The 11,126-nt window shown below is 32.5% G+C and overlaps 1 protein-coding gene across 1 annotated transcript; it reads right to left on the bottom strand.

Moving 5' to 3' along the window:
- Nucleotides 1-2,398: 2,398 nt before the first annotated feature.
- On the bottom strand, nt 2,399-5,249 carry LOC143534630 (uncharacterized). The gene is made up of 6 exons (XM_077029073.1): nt 5,034-5,249; nt 4,114-4,323; nt 3,948-4,027; nt 3,448-3,523; nt 3,313-3,381; nt 2,399-3,234 (listed from the first exon to the last, which is right to left on the bottom strand). Exons 1-6 carry the CDS (start codon nt 5,247-5,249, stop codon nt 3,106-3,108), a joined length of 780 nt encoding a protein of 259 aa, XP_076885188.1. The 3' UTR covers nt 2,399-3,105.
- Between the last annotated feature and the right edge of the window lie 5,877 nt (nt 5,250-11,126).

Raw genomic sequence — 11,126 nt, forward strand, 5'->3', positions numbered from 1 at the left:
GTTCGTTTATTAAGAAAATGAGCGTGTTCACGAACGGTTCACAAGCACAAATAAAATCGGCGGAGCCTAGAGATTGAGATCGATGTATTCATTAATTTGAATAATGAAAAACAATGTAGACAATATGGTTTTATATTTTATGTTATGGGTAATAAATTAAAAAGTGTAAAATGTTTAGATAAAATAAATAAATGTACAAATAATTTTGATGAACAACGTATACAAACGAAAATGAACAAACGTTCATGAACTCATTACCGAATGTTCACGATCACAATTTAGTGACGGGGTCTCTGTTCATGTTTGTTCATTTATTAAACGAACGAGCATACACGAACTTCTCGCCGAACGATTCACGACTGTTTGTTGCACGTTTGGTTCGTTTACAGTCTTATGTATAATAATCAGTTACTTAGTAGTTAACAAAATTACTTATATCTAACTTCATTATTTTCGGCAAAACGAACCGAAATAAAAACAAAAACCGAATCACCGACGGTTTCAAAAATCCAAAAACTGAAGTTTCAGTTTTTTATTTGATTTTAGCCTAAAACCGACCCAAATCAAACCAGTCACAAAATATGTATTAGTGTGTGAAATTAACATTTGACATTGTTTGGATGTTAAATTAAAATCAAAGGCGCACGCTCCCAAGTCGTACGCCTCACGTGGTCAGAAGCAACGTGGAAAATTAAACCAACATATTAAGTACAACCAGTGTTTTAAAAACCGGTTCAAACCGGCCGGTTAAACCGGATTTCGTACAGCAGACAGGTATTTTGAGTCCGGTATTTTTCACCGGTTTGCTAGAACATCGTACCGGAGGTTTTTGTCTAAAATGCCGGTTTTTACCGGCAAACCGGTTTTAAGTCCGAGAAAATTTTGATTTTTGTGGCCCACATTATTTCAAAATTACTTTTAACCCAACAATTAACATTCAAACGTGTAAATTTTAGGACTATTTTTTTTAAAATTGAGCGCCTTTGCATTGTTATTTTAATATGGATTAACTTTTAAATTATTTTTTGTTATGAAATCATTTAGTTTTGGATTATTTTTGGATTCAAGTTACATTTATAGGATATTATAAGTTAAACTATTCAACCGGTTGAACCGTCCGGTATAACGCGGTTCAACCGGTTGTATAATTTTTAGCCAAATCCGGTACAAGTAAAATATCGGGTTTTAAAACATTGAGTACAACCTTTATATATGGTAGAGGCGTAAATATGAGAGGTCAAGCATAATTGGAAGTTTTGCTAGCTTGTCTTTGTTTAATGAAAGTTGCCGTTAAAAAAAAAAGAAAAGCATAATTGGAAAATTAATTTGCATCGACTTTCTTTAGGAATTTGTCACAAGATATCTAATTGCTTGTGAGCCTCCCAACTTCAAACGAAATCACGTTATCCAATTTTTTTAAGTTGAGTCATTTTCTTGCCCGTTTATCCACATTCAGCTGACCAAGTATGAGTCAGCTACTTCCCGATCACAATTCCAAATCTTCAAAATGTGGCACTGCAATATAACTTACATGCATTGATGATTAAAAGAAACGGTGGTGGTGATTATTACACTTAGGACGCGTTCGCTTCACGGACTTTTTTTAAAGGATTTGGAATTAGAATAGGAATTGGAATTGGAATGGAATGGAATGTTTGAGAATCCCTATCATGTGTTTGGTTGGTTAATATGTATTGGAATTGGAATCTTCTTCATTCTTGAGGTTTTTTTTTTTTTTTTTTTTTTAAGAACGAGGGCAAAGGCGGAATCGTTTTAGTTTTTTTACATTTTTCGTTTTTGATTTATATTTTGAGTTATGATTTTTTATTAATTTTTTTGAATTTATTTTGGAGAGGTTTTTATTGTTAATAAGAAAATCCTTAACAATCCTTTCAAATAGGTGAGATTTTAAAATCCCATGAAATGTGGGATTTGATGGGATTTAGTTTTCATTCCCATTCTTTCATCTAATGAAACGAACATATCAATTCATGGGATTTAAAATCTTATTCCTTAGAATTTCTTACAAATCCTTGAAACGAACAGGCCCTTAGAGAACTCCAATGCAATAGTCAGATAACTTTCAAATGTCATTGTGGCCGCATAGTGCATTGGAGTGGAATGAATATTGCATTTGTTTGAATTAATATCCGAGATTTCAGATGACATCAAACGACACATGGCCCACCATAATGTAATTAATTCTTAGCTTGTCTGGTGTACCGTTTTTAATAAATTTTGTTTCATTTCATGTAAAAAAAATATTGAATGGAAACGTTAGTTAAACCAAATAATAAATGAGTTAACTAATATATTATAAATTTGGTACTTTAAAAACTATATATTTTTTAAATTTTTAACGGCTAGTTTTGTAACGGCTAGTTTTTTTTCATCTAACGGCTAGTTTTTGAAGGATGAGTGGAAATCTGATGTGGCAGCTAAGGTGATGCATTTGCTGGTGTTTATTACATTCGGCATTATCACTATAAAAGGCGCATGCGATATCACGAATAAAACAGTGTCACATTCGGCAGAAGAAAACGATGAGTGCTATCGATGACCTCATGAACGGCGTTCAATTTGAAGAAGTGTTGCGCAACATTCTGCGGCAGATGGTGGGCGTTGGCTCCAGCAACCTCTTCGACTACATGGACGACATTGAAATCGAACAACATTTGCGCAAGGTTCAGCGGACGATGGTCGGTGACACCACCAAAATCCGTTTCACAGATGCGTTAATCAACAACATGCTTCCTTCTGATGATCCCGGTCTTGACCTCAATGAGAAACCCTGCCTTCTCCAAGAAGACCTCACTGAGGCTAACTTCTTCAACTCGTTTGAAGACGACTTTGATGATTCGGATATCGCTTAGTTTCTATGGTTTGTTTCTATTTGATCGATCTTCGTTTCTCTGATTCACCTGTTATGTTGTTCTTGTTTTAAAAACCGTCCACCATTGCAATAATAATAGATCGATCATAACCATAAACCTAAAGATTAATATCATAAACTCGTGTTCAAAACAGCACGACTTTCGTAATATGTCCAAATAACGCGCTAAAGAATCAAAAACTTAAAACCAAATCAGAATTCACAACCATCACCTAATGTTTTTCCCCTTCCTTTCCATCTTCATCCAAATGTTGAACTTGTGCAGTATGCATTTTGGGGATTCGCCAATACCGTAATTTATTTATCGCAGAAGCTAGGTTTCCTTCATCTTTTCTTGTCCCCTAAGAACTCAATAACATTATAACCAAAATATGTAACAAAAAAATATATATAAACGAATTGACTTGTTAGCATTATACCTGTTCATGTTTCTTTCTTTTAAATAAAGGCAGGTTCAGAATATCTCCGTTCTTGATGCTCGCTTCTAGCTGCCAATAATATGCATATCAAGATCATCTCGGTCACACACGAATGTAATTATGATGAGGTTTTACCTGAATGTGAAGAATGCCTAGAAGAATGCTAGCAACAGGCAGCCAACTTTCATCGGTCAGCAGTGACAAATTAGACCTGCAATTACAATATGGGATTAACAATTCTAAAATCAAAATATCATTTTTTTAAAGTCCTTTAAATAGGTTAAAGTGAGTTCCTACATAGTACATAGACTACTTGTACACATAGAGTTAAAAGACTAATTTTGGTCATACATAAAACTTATTTGGTGATACTATACCTTTTTTTTTAATATATTTATTTTAATCTCTTATTTTAGTGTTTAAAAGTTAACAAGTTAAAATATAATCCATAAATAACTTATTATTTTTTTAATAACAAATGTCGGCTTTTTGGATTAAAACGCATGGGAATGCATTGGGCATTTTGAAACCATGTTAACAAGTTAACCCATTTATCAAAGGGTCATGTCAGCCAACCCAAAACATGTTTGTTTTCGGGTCCTAAAATCAGTAAATAGATGACTAGTTTTATGAACCTTAAATAAGGAGCCAAGTAAACAATGGCATATGCCGCATAACGCTTATCCCCTGTATCCATCAAAGCAAACACCCAACTCTACACACAATGAAATCAATTAATCACCAAAATGTATAAATCATCATATAAACTTTGTAATTAAACATAGACATAAAAAGTCTTACCATCCAGTTGAAGTAAGGGATGAAGCTAATGATCCCCATGACTGAAAACCTTGCATCAGCCGGATCGATCATTGACTCGCCATCTTCCTCGTCTGTGGGACCCTCTGGTGGGAAGATCAACGAGTTGAGTATACACGCGCCGATTGCGCCAGCAAATGGCGCGTCGTGCAATAGCACTGCCCTGCACCTTCTGTTCTGGATTCTCCGGTTCTGTTAAAAAAAAAACAACGCCGAAACATACGGAGAATGTTAAACTGGGAGATACCAAATACACAAATATTGATCACAACACAGAGCCGGCTATGAGGCAGGGCCGGGTGGTCGACAGACCCCTAACCAACACCCTATAGGCCTGAATTTTGATTTTTTATAAAAGTTATATATATTTTTTCGAGAAAAAAAATGTATTCGTAACGTTTAAACCCAATCACTCAACTAGTTTAAGGCCAAAACTTTTTCTCATATTAGGCCCAAAAACCTTTTACGATTCTCGGAGATAGTCCTGTCACAACCGATAGACTTATTATTATTATTATTATTATCAGTGGAAAAGCTTGGACGAAAACGCCCATACGGACTTAAAATGTATTTCTTTTACAAAAAAAATTATAAACGAGGAAGGCCGGCTCAAATTTCTGATAGAATACAGGTAAATTACACCACGTATAAAAACTTTCAGACAAGAAACAGGAGGGACGTGCGAGCCACCCCTGACCCAGGTTATCCTTCAGCAAACAAATTACAGTGCAAAGAAAAGAAAAAAAAAGCATAAACATAATTTAAACTTAAACTCTAAAAAGTAATAAAATAATGAAAGCTTTTAAACTTTTAGCGTATAATCTAGTAAAAGAATAGAATGGTAGGGTTACAGAAATCGAATAAAAGTAAAAGTAATAAAAAAAAGAGATGAGTCCCTGTACCTGGTTGAGCAGGTGTATATTAATATTATTATTATTATAATAGTGAAGTTGATGATGATGAATAGTGTATAGAGTAGGTTTGAGTTTTGAAGAGTTGCAGAATAAAAGAGTGTTGTTCATCGGCGGGATAGCAGAAGCAGAGCAACCAAATAACGGTTTATCATCGAGTATGGGAAGAAGAAGAGGAAGAATGGTGGGAATGTGTGCCGTCGCCATCACGTGGTCGCCTATTTTATCAATCATTCGCTCTATGTATGGGCAGGCAGCAACGAATATCTATATTATGTATAAAGGAAGAGTTATGTGCAACAAAGTAATTTTATAATTACATGACAAGGACAAAAGAGTCATTTCATAATTGGGCAAGAAAAATAATTTACCAATCCATCGATTCATTCTTCAAGCGTATCGTACAAGTTTATGAAGCGTCATGTTTTGTGTATTTACTATTGTATCCTTTATGGTTTATGATGCCATCAATTAATCTCATTAAAGTGTCATCATCCATCAATATTATTATTTTCATCATGACGTTAAATTGATTCATAAACCTTTAAGGGCAATTAATAGAATTAAATGTGTATAACACTAAATGGATTCTTAATGTTAAGTATTCATAAGAAAACCAAAGGCCTTTTAAGTTACATACAAGATTATTATAAATACCACTAAGTCCACAATCAATTTACAATTGAATACTTACCTTCAATTGGTTAGTAGCAAATCAAGCATCAACTATGGCTATCTCTTTTGTTGGAATTGAAGCTCACAATGATATATTCAAGTTGAAGAATGAGTATGGGCTGCATTGTTCAAAAAGTAAAGATATTGAGATATTGGATTGGCGGTGATAAAGAAGTGACCCGGGAAGTTTCATGGGCTGAATTTGGAGGATCTTGCAATGGATGTGTTGGGGCTGCATATGGAGAAGCCTAAGCATGTATATATGAGTAACTGGGAGGCAAGAGAGTTCACTGAGAATCAAGTGAAGTATGCTTGTATTGTGCATATTTTTCTTATGATATTGGTTAAGGTTTTACTAGAAAATCTTTAAGATATTGGCTTATTATCTTTTCTTTGGTTTCATGAGTGGTTAGGATTTTAAAATTGAAAGTGGTCTGTAATTTTCTTTTTTTTTTGGTTAATTATTAATGTAAACTCATGACAATATAAGTGTATGAATATAAAAATTGTTTAGTGTTTTATATTGTGTGTTGAAATTAAACATTTAAACTTTTTTTTGTTACGCGCTAAAAATTGAGGAAAATATAACTAATTTTAGAACATGGTATTTTTAAGCTATATATGTATGTCGTCTATGTATGTATACATTATGTTTGCATAATTTGTATAATTTTGGTAACATACCTTCAAGTATTTTTAATGACAATCGATTTATAAATATATGGTGGTTAGATAAAACTAACCAAACGTCTAAATTGCAAAAGTACATGAAAAAAAAGTGTTTTGCAACCATTTGGCTTGAAAGATGTTATTTTTTTCCTTTCTTGACGTTAAGTGTTCATAAGAAAACCCAAAGGCCTTGTAAGTTTTGTACAAGATGATTAAAAAGTTCCTAGCCCAGTTTATATAAATAACATTTTAGAAGTTGTTTTATAACTTCGTACCATTATTGTAAATATTTAATGTGCTACTGTATGGATTTGTTGGAATTGAATGTTACATTAAATCAATACGAACAAATGATAGAACCAGATGACTTATTTTTATAACAGGGGCTCTATAAATATCAACTTTAAATTAATGATTTAACTTTTTTCATTATCGGTTTGAGTGAAGTGTACAGTCAAGTTTAAGTGTTTGATTTGCCAGTTAGAATACATATGATGGTTCTGATTTTGTGCTCGATGATTTGTTGTGAAGGTTGGTTATAATATCCGAGTTCTTACTTTCTTTATGTAGGCTTCTAATAATTGAAATGATCACTACATATTGCATGTGTAAATAAATGGTAAACATTCCCATGCACGTTTGTGTGTGTGTGTGTGGTCAACAACATTTATTCGTTGACACTTCTAAATTTCGTATTTTTATTGTATGGTATGATATAAACTGATGGGTTAAACGACATGTGTTCAGGTCAACCCACGAATATGATTTTCATGTTTGGGTCGTGTTCGGGATTAACCTATCAACTCGCAAACATGACCTGTTTAACACCATCTACCTAATAAAGTTATGTTGCCACTAAGAAAAACAAGAAAAATATAGTGGCACTATTTATTATTGAAAGTAATTTTGTTGTTGCAGCTAGATGTCAATTATATAGATTGTATTGGATGCGCGTATTTTGATTTATTGTACTTTAGAACATGTATAGGTGGTAAACTTCCGTATCATAAAAAACCAAGTTGCTACCTAACCAAGCTTTTGATGCATCCCCATCGCGAAACGGGTTAAATAGTTAGGTTACCGTTAACTCTTTGTATTTAGGTTACATACGTTTATGATTCAATGAAAGTCGAGATATTCTATAGAAGGTACACTTCTTTCCGCCTGAAAATTTTGATTACATTTGACTAAAAGAAACATGGAAAACATTTAACTAAAAAGAAACATGCCGAAAACTTGTCACATTTGACTTAACAATGATTAGGCTTAAAAACGAAGTAACGAACCGAACATTTGACTAAAACAAAACATGCCAAAAATTTCCTTCACATTTGATTCTATAAGGGTTAGGCTTGTAAACGAAGTAATAAACAGGGCATTTGACTAAAAAGAAATATGCCAAAAAATTCTACCACGTTTGACTTAATGATTAGGCTTGTAAACGAAGTAACGAACCGAACATTCTGCAAACCGTTCGGTGAGAAGATTGTTTATGTTGGTTGGTTTAATAAACGAACACAAATTTTCATTCATGTAGTTGAATGGACGAACATTGTTTGGTTTGTTAGTTTGCGTCCGTTCTTTACGTTTGTTAATGTTCGTTTACTGACGTTTATCTATGTTTGTTTAAAGAAACAATTTTGTTCATCATAAGTATTGACGACGAAACCTGAACAACCTAACCCGAGAAAACTGAAACTCGCAAAAAGTTGTTTCTTTTTTTTCTTTTCATTTTAACTAGGTGTCGGCTTTAACCTTAATTAATTACAGAAATTTAACCGAAACTACTTGACCCGAACACGATTATCGAACCTGACCAGAACCCACCCAAAACCGAGTAAACAACACTAGATGTTTTACATGTTTTCTTTAGCGATTTGATGTATTAAATTATTCATATTATTATCCTTAAAAATCATTTTTAATCACAACTAACGTGCTTATAGTTATTAGAAAGCCATGGTTAAGTGTTTGCGGCTGCTTCACCAATTCTGACCCGTTTGACTTTATAACTTTTACTCTTTAATTGTTAGAAGGAAAAACATAGGTAACATATTAGAATAAACAAAACAATAAAAGTATTATATTCATAAGCAATCAAATGAAGTGGTGAGCTAATCGAGGTAGATGATTTACTTCTTAAAATAAGGAAGTCAAATGAGCTTATCAAGTTTAATCTTATTTTGGTAATTAACAGATATGGGTAGATAAATTTGAAGGACTACACTGTATTTCGATTCATGTTGTTAAAGCATTCCATGGTTTAATAACTGATTACAATTTTGCATATTTTTTATTTTTAAATTGAAACTGACTCTAAAAAGTCAAAATAATGTATTGACTTTTAACTAAAGTAGAAATTTCTATAGGATTTTGGTTGGTCTGGAGTTACCAAAGACATCAACATCAAACAAATTGTCAAGATCAATCTCCAATTTGATGTATGTGATATTTTTCTACCAAGTCTACTAAATATTTGCAGTGTATATATCTATGTACTTTATATTTAATTCAATCCATTCAGAATTATTTGAAAAGGATAGTTGGGTGGTTTTGTTTAAAAGTTTCATTTTTGTATAATTATTTTTAAGAATATAAATGAATAGAACAAACAATTTAATAATTTTAAACAAAGGACAAAAGTGGCATCTAAATGAAAACCCGAACAGATTGAAATTCCATTTCATAATATAATATGGGAAGAGGTTAGAAGATCTTAGAAGCTCATAGTCTAAGTCTGTATCAAAATGATGGCACACATACCTAATTTTAATAAAATGTCTTTCGAAAAACAAACTACAGGCCTAAACGTTTGAGAGTGGTCTGCGCGGCGTAGACAAATGAGGTCAAAAAGACCTTTTTTGAAAAAACAAACACCCTTGGAATAGCTAATAACCTGTGATAACTGATATCGGTGAGAGATGAGAGTTGTCATGCCATATGAACTATGAATTTTGTAATAAATGAGATGTGATAGCTTAGAAGTAGGTCATCCGCTGTTATAATCGATATCGGTTACCGATCTCCTTTGAGTTGGTTGTGTTTGACGGCCGAATTTAAATTTGATGCTTTGTCATGGTGTTATGATAATATAAATGGAGTTCTCTGATTATGCGGAGGAGACCCTTTAGCTATTAAGTTTTTGCATTGCTGTTAGTTGTTTCTCTTTTTAAATCTTGTGTGCATAAAACCATAAACTTGAGCCAATTATAGTTCATTTTATTTATTATTTTGGTATTAATTCCCCCGTACCTACCATGAACCGCATGCTTAATGAATATGTACATCATTTCAAAGAATACTACCCCTCTTCCCCTCTATATTTACATATATCACATACGTATATATCTTTATGTACTTTCGATTACAAAACAAAAGGTTTACCAAAAAACTTTACACATGCCTTGTGATCATTTTCTTTTCTTTTTCAAAACCAAAAACAATTTCTACCACTCGAAGACACTTTAACAGAAGATGGTACTCGAATTTCTGTTGGTTTTAGCTTCAACTTCATGTTCTTGAAAAATAGTAGCTACCAAATATGATTAAGATGTTATGATCTATTTAATGGAGAATTTTAAACGAGGAATGGGATAATAAAGTTCATACAGGAAAAAAATGAGTTTGGACTTAACTTACTAAACATGATTATGAGGCGATGCATGATGTGCTTAAAGAGCCTGTCTTCTTTGTTTTATGTTTATGAAATTTATTATTCAAGTTTGTTGATTTAGGATCTTGTTTGTCAATCATATGCACTAAAGCGTGGACGTAAATACTTTATGGAGGGTCTTCAACTGTAACAGACAACAACATTAGTTGAAATTTCATTATTTTTGCATTTAAAAGTGTTGGTTAAAACTCATTGTATAGGTTGAAACTCCCGGTTACTAACAAGTAATAACCAAACACACTTTACTTGGAATTTGATTCAAACATCAATCTTTAAATTAGAGTCAAAGAAAATATGTTTGTCCAATCAATTTCTTAATATGACTTTTGACCAAAAAGTTACAAGAAAATTCTAACATCTATTACAAACAATAATTAATTTGTAACTAAAAAAGACCAGTGAAGAAGCGGTACTATAACAAATCGAACTGCTACCGACCAAACCCTAATTATAACCCGCAGCAACGCGCGGGCACTTCTGCTAGTATTATTAGACCATGAGCTTTTAAGCACTTGCATTGTTATGTTGAAGGTTAAATGTTTGAACTCTGAACTATTTTTCAAGTGTATATTTATATTGATGTCCTTCAAATGTTTTAACTCTGAACTATTTTTCAAGTGTATATTTATATTGATGTGTGTGTATATAACTATTTTTATATTGATGTGATAAAGTCTTTTAAACATACAAAGGTCTTAGTTTAGAATATGAGAAAGTAAAAAAGAAAAATTGTCTTTTAAAGAAACAAAAGTTGATTTAATATGTGATTAATAATCTAATAATCAATTTAAAAGTACCCTGTTAACTTATATTCAGTCACTAATCATTTGTGTTTAAATAGTCTGTGTTTATATTCAGTCACTAATCATTTTATCCTAATTTACACACTTGAATTTATCAAAACACACTCCTACAACCCATCAAGTTACATCTCATGAACTGATTTTGATCATCATAATCAATCTTTTAAAAACAATCCCTACCGGCTACCGCAATAACACATTATTGCATTCACACACAAATGGAAGAATGTTCTCCCAAACCCGAATATAAAAACATAAAAGTAG

Source organism: Bidens hawaiensis, unplaced genomic scaffold (genome assembly GCF_021521415.1).
Source record: "Bidens hawaiensis isolate Kalapana, Puna unplaced genomic scaffold, B.hawaiensis_p1.1 tig00010251_1, whole genome shotgun sequence".
In the NCBI taxonomy this organism is placed as follows: Eukaryota; Viridiplantae; Streptophyta; class Magnoliopsida; order Asterales; family Asteraceae; genus Bidens; species Bidens hawaiensis.

Excerpts from the sequence above, each read along its gene's own strand:
- LOC143534630 (XM_077029073.1), bottom strand. The coding sequence starts at position 5,249 with ATGGCGACGGCACACATTCCCACCATTCTTCCTCTTCTTCTTCCCATA. Across the intron at positions 4,324-5,033 it reads ATATACACCTGCTCAACCAG|AACCGGAGAATCCAGAACAG; the intron begins GTACAGGGACTC and ends TTTTTTTAACAG. Across the intron at positions 3,235-3,312 it reads AAAGAAAGAAACATGAACAG|GGGACAAGAAAAGATGAAGG; the intron begins GTATAATGCTAA and ends TTGAGTTCTTAG.